Source organism: Limulus polyphemus, unplaced genomic scaffold (assembly GCF_000517525.1).
Source record: "Limulus polyphemus unplaced genomic scaffold, Limulus_polyphemus-2.1.2 Scaffold45, whole genome shotgun sequence".
NCBI lineage: Eukaryota > Metazoa > Arthropoda > Merostomata > Xiphosura > Limulidae > Limulus > Limulus polyphemus.
This window is the reverse complement of record NW_013665655.1, coordinates 759830-775700: the sequence shown is the minus strand read 5'-3', so window position 1 is coordinate 775700 and position 15871 is coordinate 759830. Positions and strand designations below refer to the sequence as shown.

General features: G+C 31.6%; 1 protein-coding gene across 2 annotated transcripts in view; it reads right to left on the bottom strand.

The window, feature by feature from the left end:
- Positions 1-15871, bottom strand: part of LOC111086552 (latrophilin Cirl-like) — a 106533-nt gene that overhangs the window by 76265 nt on the left and 14397 nt on the right. For both annotated transcript variants that reach the window (XM_022389787.1, XM_022389794.1), the window contains exon 2: positions 5369-5491. In XM_022389787.1, coding sequence (XP_022245495.1) covers positions 5369-5450 — 82 coding nt within the window. In that variant the 5' untranslated portion in view covers positions 5451-5491. The remainder of the gene's footprint in view (positions 1-5368; positions 5492-15871) is intronic.

Genomic DNA, 15871 nt, shown 5'->3' with positions numbered 1-15871 from the left:
AAAATACTATGCCATTATATTTATATTGATCTGCCAAAGAAATCTAAAGTATAGTTGGCTAGTTCACCTGTCAGCCTCAAAAACTCCATTCATTCGTTAACCTGAAACCTCGTAATGCGATTTTCACCTCTTCACAAAATTCGCAACTAGTCAACAAGATTCCAGTAGTTTTGGCGCCAAGTATGCTTCGAGAGATGAACTGTTTGGATATCTTTGTCCTTTCAAAATAACCACATTCGTGGAGAGCATACTGCAAATAACTTACAAATAATGCCTATACACATACTGTCCCATATAATCTAGTGAGGTAACTGTAAGATTATTTTAGGTGTGTTTCTAAGTTCTAACAAGAGCAGGTTCTTAGTTGACATGATATTATACTATTATCTTTCTTATAAAGTTGAAAGGTTTCATGTACAGATTACATGTACCAACCAATACGACTACTTCAAGTCTGAATATGCTAAACTTCCAAACGCCCAAGTTTCTCCTTTCCCAAATTCACGTATTCCATGACTTGTTTATATCTCAGAAACAATTCCATGTTATTAATGTATCTATCTGTGTGAGTTTCTTTGTGAAAAACGCTGAGAAGAACATGTCTAATGTTCAAGAAGTGTCCAGGTACTCGATGATGAAGCTGATCTCACAGCCGTTCTGTTTGTTAAATAAAAAGGTCTAAAGTTCAGTCACTAATCTTCAAGTGGTACACGCTTACTCCAGTTTATAGATGTATCTTTAGGCTACATTTACTTTGCTTTATACAGCATGCATTAATCTCCACTCTATTATATTAAGTTTATACAAGATGTTGTCCTTCTTATTTAAATTCCAAATGAAGATAAGAAATATTAAATATTTCCATCACCATAAAACACAAATGTGTTTTTAAAATATTATGAAATCATCCTCCCAATGTTGTTTTGCTTGGATACAGAAAGTCAAACAGTTTAAAAGGACACTCTGACAATGTAACTTTACTCTTATTTATATGTGTTGAATAATTATGTTTCATAAATATTTAACGTTGCCAACTCTAAATGATATTTAGTATGATCCTTACAAGATAGCATCTAATCAAACATCGCTCGAGGATTGCCTCTTTGTTCAACGTGAAACTGCAGGGAGTTCGTGATATGAAAATGTTTCGAATTAAACCTGAATCCGCGAATTTCCTGACAGAATATACACAGGGAATTTTAAACGTATCCCGAATCTTTCAAAATATATGAAATTAATATATTTCAGAATATAAATTCCCTATATGTATTTCATGGTTGGAAACACTATTGTGTAATATAATTTGTTTAGTGAACATAAAAACGTTGTTGCATCATAACATGCTAATACTACCAATGCTACAAAATTCCAGAAACTATATTTACAGGCAGTAGATACCTAAATATAGAATAGGAACACATTAAGTTTCATATCACAAACATTTTATGAGTCAATTTCTATATAGTTATATTACTGAATGTATTCTAAGACTTTCCACTGAATGAATATTTATATCGTCACATTTTAATATATCTCAAGTAACTAAAGTTCAACAGTACCAAATGTTATTCTCTGTGGAGAAGTGTCTTTGTTGTTGTATATTCTTGTTGATTGTGTGGCAAACTTTTGTTTGTTTACAGATGTAAAATAGTTGAAATTGAGATGATGTAGTCGATATCGAGATCAAATGAAAATGTAATTCCCTCTCCATTGTTGACTCTGATACAATGATTATCTAATTATATATATCAACAGGTCTGAATCATTGTTTAAAAATAGAATTTATAAAGTAAATAAATCTTAATTAATGAAAACCTCCAATATAAGGTTTATTTAAATTTCTATCTTCTCATGCGGCTTTTATATAGACACATTGTATACGTTAACACTAATCAACAAGTATGATAACTTACCATGAATTTGTTTTATACAATTATTATGTTGCCAGTGTCGTTCTAGAAAGTATCTGGCAAATGACGATATAAGAATTGGAAATAAAGCAACAGTGACGGTGTTATATTTTGAACCAAATCTCTTTCTTTTTTTTTTAATGGACTGTATTGTGTTTATTTAAATGTTGTTGTTGTTTTTTTGCACCTCGGATGATTATTCTACTGAGGTTTCACTGTCAGGTGTTCCCTGAATAGTTAGCGCGTGGAACCAAGAGGTTATGAATTGCACTAGTAAAAGTTACAGTTTTCTAAAATATTGTTTTATACTCGTAAAGATGAAATTTGAGCACCGTTTTTCATCTTCAGGAGAAATGGTAAAAAAAACTAAGTGAGAAGGAAACGGAGCTTTAAGATAAAACATATACAGAATAGGACAGTTTGAGTACGTAAAATATAAAATAGTTAATACTTTTTTAAAGCTCAAGGCAGTAAATTAGCTAGTTTTGTTACAATTTGTATAATGAAATGAATTATTAGTTTGCTACACCGTTTTAAATATTGTAAAAACATGAACAAGAGCCGAAATGGCTACTGTAATAATGTTTTATATGACTTGTGTAAAAAATAATTTAAATAGACCTATTTTTTAAGATTATTTAAGACTTTTAATGCGTATAAAGATATAAGATATATGGCAGATAAAGATATAAGTTCAACCTCATTTTTTTCTGTATCATAGATTTATATTCGTATTTCCAGAAGCTTCTAGTAAGCTATATAAATATAATAGTACTGTCTGTTGTATGCCCATGTAACTACTTCTATATAAATATAATAGTACTGTCTGTGGTATGTCCATGTAACTACTTCTATATAAATATAATAGTACTGTCTGTTGTATGCCCATGTAACTACTTCTATATAAATCTAATAGTACTGTCTGTTATCTGTCCATGTAACTACTTCTATATAAATATAATAGTACTGTCTGTTATCTGTCCATGTAACTACTTCGCAGGGTGTGGATGGATCTTCACTCAAATTGGTATGGAGGTTCATTAGGTCCTTGCGGGGGTACATATGAATTTTCAGTTTTGAATTTTGCGCTTTTTATTACTACTTCGCCCCATGTAGATTGATATTCACCAAATTTGGTATGGAGGTTCATTGGGTCCATGGAGAGATACATGCAAACATGTAGTTTCACATTTTGTGTTTTGCAGTTTTTATTGGTGTTTTTTCGTTTTTACAATTACATATAAGGGAAGCAAATTTTCATGCTCTAAGATAACCTTTTATTAATCATGAATTTACATAACTTCTATCCAGAGAACGGGTACTCCAGCTAGTTAAAAATAAGCTATATATTTTCTTCTTTTAAATTTAGTTTTTGTTTTTATAAACCGGATTTTTCTTTAAATGACAATGATATTGTTGAAAAGTTTCGACATAAGGTTTTAAAGCCTTTTTAATAAGAATACCTTACAAGAAGACATGCTAGATAAATAGATTTTTCATCCTAACACCAACCCATAGTAACGTATCTGAAAAATTCTATTCAAGATGGAACGTTACTATTTTATAACAAAGCTTAACGACTGAACACGTCAGTAAATCTTACCATATGTAACAATAACTTATACAATAATGAACGGCCGTAATAACACAGGAGAGAAAAGCATACTGATTTCGTATTGTTTAAGTTTTCATACGGCTCATAAAACTTCTAAACCACAGTTATTTATTTTACATGGAGACCCACGCATTGTTACGTTACAGTACACGATTTATTCATTGTAATACCGTTAGATATACCTTTTGTCGTTATTTCTTGTCGCCTTCAAGAAATATGTTATTTTATGCTAACACATATAATACAATAATTGGGCTGTTAACATTACCCTAATCGTGTAAGTTTTTTTTATTTTATTAATAAAATATTGTATGATTTATTAACAGAATAACTTAGCAGGATTATTACTTTCCAAAGATAATGACGACTGTAGAAAGGTTAGCATTTTTAATACCCGCATTCATGACAAGCAAATGAAAAGTCTGCCACACATAACACTGCTGTAAATCAGCCACTCTTGCCTATCAATTTGTGATTGCATTATTAGGACGCGCTTGTTTCACAGTCTTGTCTATATATGTGAACATGTGCACTACGTTAAAGAATACAAGATAGTTTTTCCATGCTGACAGAAATCTGGATTTTTAGTTCGTTCAAATTGCAATGAATGTGTCAGAAATTATAAGTCGTTTACCGCATCGACTGAAATGTAAGCATGTTCTTTAAAACAACTTTAGAACATACTTAATTTGTCGATTTCACTTCAAGATTTTTACAGTTTGGAACAGAGCTTCGGGGAAGGGTTATTGCAAAATTAATTAGTTTAATAACTATGGCCGAGATAAAGATAAGATATCAACTTTCACCAGTACAGAACGACAACAAAGAACAAAAACACATTTCATAAGTATAATCTCATGTAACTAAAACTCCAGGTATCGTTTTAAGAAATTCAGTTAGCTACAAACTATAGTCTAGGCTAAAACCTAACTTTACTCAAAGGTTTTACGAAACTGATAATTAAAGATGTACACATTCTATAATGAACAGAAACAAATTCTGTTTATATTCCCTTTCTAAACTTTGTTTCGCCAGCTTACTATTTATGTCTTCATGATGACTAAGAAGAACTGTTTTTAATTAATGGTTGAAAATTCATCATCGTTTTTGTTCAGAAATTACACTGAATATTAATAAAAATACAATTAAATGAGGAATATGAAAAAATATCAAGCTCACAAAATCGTAAATGTTAAACATAAACACACAAATATATATATACATAAATACACATCTAATATTCACGGAAAACATTATAAATTTTTACTTTAGCTATTGAGACAAATGCAAGTTTCATTGGTATTGTAATTTACAAAGCAATCCTTATATTTTAATTATAGCTTAAACACTTTGTTCCCGTTTGTGAAATTTGTTGAGTTTAAGTTTACAGATAATACTAATTTCGAAAGACGATCAACGTGTTATTCTTATTCAACTGGTTATTGTTATTTACATTTGCTCCTAGTAATGCAATTTCAAACACTAAATGTTTTTCAAGTCATACATAATCATAGAAATAAATTACAGAGAGAAAATTAAAGACAATCTTTCTCAATTATCTTCGATACAAAATTAAATTCATAATAAGGAAAATACGTATGCGTTATAGTTGTTCCTGTTGTTCTTGTAAGACACTTGGTAACTACGTTGCTAGGAAACATTGTGCATTATATAGGTAATAGACATTCAGAGCTAGTTGTTACTGAGGAACGTTGTGTGTTTTACAGACATGAGACGCTTAGCACATTTGACGGTGTAAAAAATATATTATATGAATAAAAGACACTCAAGACCTATTTTACTAGGAAGCTGAAACACTATACAAACACCTAGTTGATCTTACCTCCCCTTCTGGCCCTAACAGCCACCAGCAGTCCCAGCAGCAACATCAATGCTTTCTTTGCGTGTGTTCGGGGTTTCTTCATTTTGGTAATGTCTTTATTTGGAGGAATCCTCAACGGGCCAACTAAGCAAAAGGAGAGAGAAGAAAGAAATGAGCCTATAACATGACCACGAACAAGAATAAACTTTTAGAACACGCATACAGGTTGGTCGATTCTTCCAACATGATAAGCCGTGATATAGTTATTCACGGTGGAGTCTTTAGCCTGCCAAGATACTGTTCCCTAAGTGTTTTCTGGCGGACCTTTAGTGGGGGCTTGCAGTTCTTGCTGATTCAACGGAATAGAAAGAACTTGATCATTAAACAGACATTGAGAGTGGTAGGTCGGTGAATATTGATGGTCATTTGTGGTCTAAAGAAAACTTAATGATAGATAGGTTTAACAGATAAGATAATATATTTACATAGAAAATCAATCCGATGGAACGAGTAACACAATGTTTCTTGTATTATAATTTGATGAAATAAAGAATTAATTGGTTAATGATAGAAATGCTCGTGATGCATCCATAAAATATAAGAACAATTTTTAAAAGAGTAATAGTATGATATTTCTCACTCTTCGTACTACGATATTAAATTGTTTTACATTACTTGGTTACAAACGTGATGTTTAAATCTTCAGAGTTCGAGATATTGTTGTAGCTGTAACCACATCCTTTATTTTATTTTACATTTGAGGAATTCTAATGCCTGGCTTGCTCTGTATAGTGGATACATTTTATATATATTCTCTGCATTCTTAGAGATTTTGTTGTCTTTACTCTTTATCAAAAAATATCACTTATATTCACAATTACAGCGATAATTTTAATTCGCCCCCTGTTAAATTATTCTTGTTACTTATTTTACAAATAATTAGAAGGTTTATTTTAACTTGTAAGAAGAGCTCTCGACTTTTGTGTTATTTTGTTGTTTCTAGTATTCGCACAAAGCTACGCAAGGGCTGCCTGCACTAACCATCTCCAATTTTGAACTAATAGTCTAGAAGGAAGGCAGCGGATTATCAGAAACAACCGTCAACACTTGAGCTATTCTTATAGTGAAAGTCAGTCTTATAACGCACTCACGACCTCTAAGAGTAGAGCGCAATTTTGCGTCAACAGGACAAGAACCACGGATCCATAGTATGACATGTTAACCAGTATGACGCGCCCAGCCCATTTGGGCTATATCACTGTAAGGGCTGCTAAACACTTAATAGAATCTCTTGGTTAGAGATATATATGGATTTTTTTAATCTTCACTTAACTATGATAGAAATATCTGTATTTTCGAAGTAGACCGTTTTTAACGTAAATGTTGGTATTTGAGCTTTTAAAGATGTAGATTTTTTTGTTTAAAAAGTCGGAGCAAAATAAAATCATTGTAAAAATTGGATTCTTACGAAATAATACTTAAATTCTCTATACGTAGAAGTATTAAATTATAAAATACGTTACAAGATAGGAGGTTGTAATATTAGATATATCAGACGCAAAAATCAATGAGGAATACAGTTGATCCTACAAATCGCTAGAAACGGTTGAGATATTGATTACACTAAGAGTTGCAATTGACAAGTGGCCCCTTTTTTTATGGATCAATACTGTTCTTACGGTTAATATAAAAACATAAGCCAATTTCAGTTTCGTCCTCTGTTCAGTCTCTTCCGTAGCTAAGATTAATTAATTGAAATTAATTTTTAAAAGGATAAAAAAAGCTGCAAATAGTGTGTAACAAATGTTTTGAAATACTGTCCTGTATATTTTCTTTTAATTACCAATATATATATATATATTGTTAAGCCTTCCTAATATGTCTCTAATTGTTCGGCGATAAGTAAGCTATAATTTCATGGTTGAAGTTGTTAAAATTCTTGTTGATATCGTCAAATGAAAGGGTAAATTTTTTCTCTTTGACAGAACGAAATTGAAGGCATTTCTAATTCACTTATTTCATGGTTATTTGAGATTTTTATTAGACTTCTCCTGCATGAAGAGATTTGATTTGAAATCACATGCAATTGAGAAGTGGCGCTTCAATAAATCCTTTAGATAATAAAGAAAAAAAACTTACTTTCGACTTATTTTCAAAAAAATTGCAAAAAAAAACTATATATATCAGCACAGTACCTCTAACCTCCAAATACATAATATGTATATTTTAGTTTAATATAATCTTATTAGAAAGATATAAAGTAATTCCTGTGACCATCGTATTCCTAATGTTATCAAGCCTAAAATAATACTATACTTAATTACACTATATAATACATTGACTAGGGAGCGTATTCTGATGAACGATTGAGCAATTTTTACATAGAAAAAGCTGGACTGAAAAGACAATTAGCATGAAATGAAAACATATGCACAATAAATTTTCCTTCAAAACATTTTAGGCTAAAATAGTCACCAGTCCATTGGTAGGTAAATGGTGTGTTTATGAAATCACAACATTAGAATTTGGGGTTCGATTCCCTGTAATGGCTGGAACGTAGGTAAACCATTATGTAGCTTTGCGTTAAAAAAACAACAACAAAGAATTCAACGAACTTAACATCGTTGGAATGATATTAGGCTATATCAGTAATAAATAATCTTGAAACGGTGATAATAACAAAGAATCCTTTTGATAAAGGACGTTTTAACATAAATAATTAACGCTGATTACTTCTGTATGGAATAGTTTTAATAATGGAAAGGAAATAATGTTTACTGATTTGACCATAGTTTACTTACGTTGTTGTGTTATAGTAAGTTTTATTTTCAAGACCTATAAAAGAGATTAAAGTAACTTCTGGAGGTAGAACGTAGCAAAGTTATATTTTCTCATAAGTGCAATGCAATAAAAAAAAAATAGAAATATAATATTCTTAATTTTTATTTGTTAATATGTTTTTGTCAGTGTGTTTAAAGGTATTTAATTCTAAAAGTAAAATATCCTAATAATGATATAATAACGAAAAGCTGTTCAAAATCTTATGTTAAACTCTTTAAACCTTTATTTTTGTCCAACTGACATTGTTTACATCTTATACGAAAATATAAACTACTTAAGATTTATTATTATACTTTTAGATGGCAGTACAATGATGTTGAAAGTGTGTTGTTTTATAGAATACCAAATAATAAGAGGTATAATTGATACAAAATGATACAACACTTTAGAGGTTTCAAAGGTTCTCTTCGATAAGTAACAATCTCTAGCATTACGCTTAAAGTGTTTTATGGAAGATACAAGACGTTAAGATTTTCCTGTAAATTACTTTCACTTGCTCAGGTTTGTAGTTTCTTATAAGACAAGGATTATTTTGTCGCACATGGCCTATGCATTTTCAATTATGAGGCGAAGTAGGAGACAGGAGTTCTTTGAATAGGCCCCAGATGGCGAAGACAGTCGCCTATCCCTCACGATGGACAGAATCTTTACCATCGTTTACACAGTAGAATAACTACACTGGTGGTGGTCAAACTACTGACTGCTAAAAAACAAAAAAAATCAAAATTTTAGATAAAAATGCTGACGAGTGGAAATACGGCCACGCGTGGAAATAAATAGTAAATGTAATACTTTTGTACACCTAGAGCCGGCGAGAGAACAGGAAATTAGATCTTGTTAGAGAAGTCCACATTTGAACTATAACTAGAACAGACCAAATGTAAATGCGATAACCAGGTAGTTTGAATTGATAAAAATCCTGGCAAATAGACTACAAGGAGTTAAGCCTTTAGCTTATTCAACGAGTGATCATTAATCGTGTGTGAAACATGGGACTCAATTCCAGGAGTTGCTGGAATTTAGGTTACCATTAACAAATTATTTTCATGATTCGGATTCAGATTCGTTGCTTTTCGAACATCAAGTGATCAAATCTTACAAGTTAGCTAAAAACTTAATCCCATAACTACTATTAGTAAGGTACTTTAAACTACTCCAATTATTTGACTACCGCATACGAAAATACACCAAATTACCAGTAAAATCTACATTGTTTTATTATATCTAATCAGTGTATAAATTACAAATCTCATACATGTGCACATTACTAACGTACCTTTATAGTGGTACACCATATTTGTTTCTATCTTTTTCCGTGACAATAAAAAGTTATAATAACAGTAACGAGAAAAATATATTTTTGGAAATTGTTCGTAAATTTTTATAGAAATTAAAGTGGGTCGAAAAGTAAACGTAGATGACGCTGCGTTCACTAAAAAAAATATATCACTATGGCTATATTTCTGACTGTGGTTTTCCTTTGTAGAGAACTTCAGAAACGAGCTCTTACAGAAGTTTTAATAATATTCTTATTCGAAAATAATGTCTTTCCAATCTTTCAGACGGCGTGATAAAAAATATGTGTCACTAAAACACCATCATACAATATCTTACGATTCTCAAGGCACTACACAACGGTTATTACTGTATTATATAATTTTTCTTCTTTGTCAAGACGCTACACAGCAGTTGGTTTAATTATTACTGTATTATATAATCTTTCTTCTTTGTCAAGACACTACACAGCAGTTGGTTTAATCAATATGGTATTACATAATATTTCTTCTACGTCAAAGCAGTACACAGCAGTTGGTTTATATAATATAGTATTACATAATATTTCTTGCATATCAAGACATTACACAACGGTTTGTTTAATTAATATGGTATTATATAATGTTTCTTGTGTATCAAGGCACACACAGCAGTTGGTTTATTTATGAAAGTCTACCTGATTTAAAGCTCTACAGTATAGTCATGCTCTTTAAGAAATGATTAAATACATCTTTACTACTTCAAATATGTATTCAGTTACACTATACTTCAAAGCAGACGCTCTTCGTCAATTGCAAGAAAGCTACATCAAAGGGAATGATCAAAACGCTCTATTTTGTTATAAACTGCACAAGAATTTAACAAATTTTATAATATAAGTTTGAAGAGAAAAGTAAAACAAGTACTACTCAATGACGATTCAATAAAGCAAAATAACACAGTTACATAATTAGAAATTAATTATGATAAAATATTAACCCTAAAGTTTCTTTAAAAAATCAATATTATAGTTATATTTACATCTAAATAAAGACGTTTTGTCCGAGACCTGATAAAAATAAACATACATTTTATACGGTAAAATATTTTTTGCCGTCAAATGTTTCACAGTTTATTACCACAGCGAATTTTTCTTTATTTATCTTAGTATCATTTAAAAATAATTCATAAGTTATATCATTATTTTACTTTTTAAATAAGTAAAAAATAAAAAGTACTTAAAAAACAGAAGATAATTAGTAAGCACAATTCCATGCTTGTAGTACACTAGAAAGAGTACGTTTCATAGAAAGAGACGACAGACTGATTTCGAACGTCCAGACAGAAAGCATGAAGAGTATTAAACACATTACACACTATTATATAAATTGTTCTGAAGACGTCGCATATTCCAATACACGAAACGTATGCACGAAGATTGTGATTTAAAAGGTTGTCAAATTATTAATGAGTTTTATCTCTTGATTCAACTTGAATACAAATGTACTTTAAGCACACGCACAAGTGTATATATACACACACACATATGTATGACAAGCTTTTAATAAGGCTCCACAGCTTGAAAGGTTCGTGTAGTCAGCAAACTACTGAAAGAATATTACTAAGAATAATTACTGATGCACAGCTTGTTTAGTTCGTGATAAGGCCATAAAACTTTAAAATATATATATTGTTTAAAGAAAAAACGCCATCTCTAGCAGAACAAAATCACTATCATATATTGCCTGTTATAAATAGTGTTAGACTACTTCTTATTTAATAACGCTAGAAATCATCTTACTTAACATTATTAGGTAATTTCCTACTGCAAATTTTGGGTGATTTCTTATTTGATAATATTGAGTCGATAGCAACTGCTTCATATTCTTATGATATGTAAACTAAGTAAGCGAAGCATGACCCTTTGTTGATAATAGAAGACTGATGTTACATAACAGTATTTCTGATGGATTCTTAATTACATTACGTGTTTCCTGTAAGAATGTATAATAAGTAACGTTGTATTGTTTTATGAGAAACTAACACTATGGTGCCGCGAATAATTAATTTTCTTCCTAAGTAATATAAAAAAGTATAAACAATGTTTATAACTTAAAAATAAATTAAAGCTTGTAGACTTGAAGTCTTCTGAAATAAAAAATCCTTCACAAGCCTAGAGTTTCCTCTAATTTTCTGGTTTTGATGTATAGGTAATTAGCCGCTAAGAAACAAGAGTGTTGTTAGACTTGCCCAAGGGAGTAATTGTCCTCAATCTTTTTCGTCTGGTAGTGATTCATCCTGAGGTAGAAACCGTGACTGTGTACAAACAACCGACCTTATCATGGGTTTCAAGGGTCCTTGTGACAGTGTATGTTTATTTTTGATACTGTTTCAGACTAAAGAAACTCCGGCAGACCCGTTAAAATGTATGGGAACTTTATCAGATCTACATGAAGATGGTATATGGGGTTAAGTATCTAATCAAACGATCTTTTGTCAAAATACATTATAGATATGAGACAATTTTATACGAATAAAAAATAAAATTCAACGGTACGTTGTTCAAAATGTATATCAACTACCAAAAACTATCTCAAGAAACTTCAGAAATACAATATTATCAAAGGCTTCAGTTTCGTTAGTACTAAGACAGTGGCATAGTTTTCAGTCTGTTATTTGGTGTCAAATTAAATCCCTTTCTATGCTTATTAGCTTAATTAGTTATAGTAGCATATAAAAAATTACTATGGGTTTCTGGATAGTAATACGTATTCTAATTTATTGTGTTGATGAATCAATTTAATATTTATGTATTTAGGACTAGAGAAGAATAGAGAGAGACAGATGATATAATGAATATTTTTTCTTGTCTAACAAAACGAATGAGGCATATCATTTGTTAATACACTTCGAGAAACTGTATATCGGACTGTTACGATAACTGCTAGTCAGAGGACGTACAATAACATATTCTTTTTAACTGCAATATCATGAAATACTACTTTACGGAGAATACATTTTAAATTTATTGTATACTAAATATGCTAATGCTATATGCTGTATTCTAAAATATTTATAGAATTTCTAATAAAATTATAAAATATCGCTTTCATACAACGCTTTAAAACTTTACTTTCATACAAAAAAGTAGTTTCTACGGTTATTACACAGATTAAATTTACTATAGACGTCATAGAATTTACCTGAATAACTATAATAACTCAAGTTGCTTTAAATGGTTCATAAATAAACTAAAGCGGGGCTCTAGATGTTAGGTTGTGGTATTCTTTTTTTGGAGGTACAGGTCTCAATAAAATACTGTTTATTTTCAGAGTGAATCCAGCTGTCTAAGATTCTCCTCCTCTTGAATCATGTGTACTTTTAAGTTATCTCCTGCAATAACAGACGGTTCGTGAACGTAGTCAGCAAGTGATTGAATAGTTAATAAATGCAAGTAATGGTGAAGGTAGCGATACTAGGTGTACGTGACTCAGGTGGAAGAAACATTTAGATGCTTGGAATCACGTTCAACGTAAACTAATTTATTCGGATAACTGACTGCACTGAAAATCTGTCTTGACATGAATCTCACAGCTGCTTTTGAGCTTTTTCTCCATTCTAGACTTCACAATATATAAATACATGACCCATTCTCCACAAACACATTTCATTAACAAAACTTCATTCTCCCATTATCCTAGACTTCACACTATGTAAATACATTCCTCACACTCTACAAAAACACTTCATTAACAAAACTTCATTCTCCCATTATCCTAGACTTCACAATATGTAAATACATTCCCCACACTCCACAAAAACACTTCATTAACAAAACTTCATTCTCCCATTATCCTAGACTTCACAATATGTAAATACATTCTCCACACTCCACAAAAACACTTCATTAGGTATATGAAGTAGTAAAATATCATAAGTACTCCATTTTCCCATATGAAATTCATAGTCACCTTTCTCATCATCTAAATTCAGCATCAGTGACAAAAGCAACACACCCGAGATACTGATTTAACACACCCACTATTAACCTTCTGAAAACAATATAAACGTGATTTAAACGAGAAACAGAGATGAAAAATATCCTTTCTTTTCAAAAGCAACAATATTAAATCATATAATGTATTTTTGCAGATAATATAACAACCATCGTTCATTCTCTCCACTCTTGAAACCTTAGTTATCCACTAAGACGGTTAGAAATATTCGTGTATTTTAATACTTTGGAATTAAATTCATATATTTGATAACATCACTGCTGTTCACCCTCTCTCTACTCTCAAGCTTATCAACAGCAAATTCACAACCGAAGTCAATTAACCAATTAAAGTACCATGTGTATTCAACTATCACCGACTGTGCCAGTCTCTTACGATACACGCGCACACAATAATGACTGAAACGGCCCAAATACAAAATAATAAAATCAAAATAACATTTACAAGTTACACACACACATATGCTTACAAATAATTTAAGGAAACAATGAACCTCCTGTTCTATCTAGGCCGTTTTATCCACTAAACTAAACTTTAAAATAAAAATAAAACACTCAAAGTCAGGTCTTATCATTCAAATATTCATAAAGCCTTTTCTTAGTTTTCCTTAAAATTACCATATGCAAAATATCTGAGGCAACCCATTCCAAACGGCAACTGCCCCGTAAGAAAACTAAAAGTGTCTTAACTGAAGATGACTTCTATTCTACCCAAGTATATATTTTTATCCCATAGTCTTGCCATTCTCACCATTAAGTACAAAAAAGTTGATGTATCAACACTATCAATTCCTTTAACAATCTTAAACACCTCACTAAGATCCCATGTAACTCTTTCTTTTATAAGAGAAAACAAATTCAGAAATCTTAATTAATTTGTTCTTGTATGACAACCTTTCCATCCAAGGTATCATCCTAGTACCTCTCCTTTGAACCCTTTCTGATAACTCAATGTCCTTCCTAAGGTAAGGAGCCCAATACTGAAAACAATACTCCAAATGTGGCCTATCCAATGACCCATACAATGAAAGTATAATTTCCTTAGACTTGTATTAAATATTTCTATATGTACAACCTAATAATTCCATTTTCCTCTGCCATTAGCAACAGCACACTACTTGGACAGCTTTGTTTGTTATTAAACACAAAGCAACACAAAATGCTATCTGTGCTCTACCAACCACGGGTATCGAAACCCGGTTTCTAGTGGTATAAGTCCGCAGACATACTGCTCTGCTACTGGCGGCGCTTGGACAGCTTAAGAGACAGGTAAACTAAGCCACCAAAGTCATTTTCTTCCGTAACACTGTTAAAATTATTCTCATCAAAATTATATTCATAATCCAAATTATGATAACCCACATACATTAGCTTGCATATGTTATAATTAAAAGCCATTTGCCATTTATTCGCCCAACTCACCAAATAATCCATCACATTTCGTAAAGCAGCAACATCCTCCTCACAGTCAGTTACATCCAATACCTCAATATCATCAGCAAAATTTAAATAATTTATGGGCCTTCCATCATTTATGCCATTGATGTAAATCAAAAAAAGAGCAAAGGCTTTAACACTGAGCCCCAGGTTCTCCATTCGTGCATTAATCCTGTTTGACTGAACTCTATTTATAATAACACTGTGCTTTCTTTCATCCAGCCAGTTTTCGATCCAATTAGCCACCCCTCCCCCACTATAATTTTGGGACAATTTTTATCACATTAGCCAACTTCCAATCATATGGCACCTTTAATTAGTTATTTCACATTCTTGTTGAATCTCTTTGTGTAATTTGTTTGTTTGGTTTTGTATTTCGCGCCAAGCTACACGAGGGCTATCTGCGCTAGCCGTCCCTAATTAGCATTGAAAGACTAGAGGGAAGGCAGCTGATCATCACTACCTACCGCCAACTCTTGAGCTACTCTTTTACCAGCGAATAGTGGGATTGACAGTCACATTTTAACGCCGCCACGGCTGAAAGGGCGAGCATGTTTGGTAGAATAGGGATTCGAGCCCGCGACCCACAGATTGCGAGTCGATCGCTCTAGCCTCTTGAATTATAGAAAAAATACAACAAAGAACTGCAATAACACTTAATATATAACTAAAATGCAACAACTAGAATTCAGATAAAACAATAACAATGCATGTTATTATTAGTTCGCTATAGTGAGTGTGCTATAAACTTCGAAAGCTATATCTATTATTTTTATAACGCTTATCAATCGGAAAACTTAAGATATTTGACCAGGAATATTTATAAATTTCGAAAGTTACAAATCGTTTATCTTCAGTGAATTCTCATCGGGCATTAGTATTTTTACGAAAACGTTATATAAATTCATCGTGTAAAACAGCGTGTGTGGCCAAGGACAAAGCTAGCTAGCTTCCCAGCGAATCGTACCTACATCAAC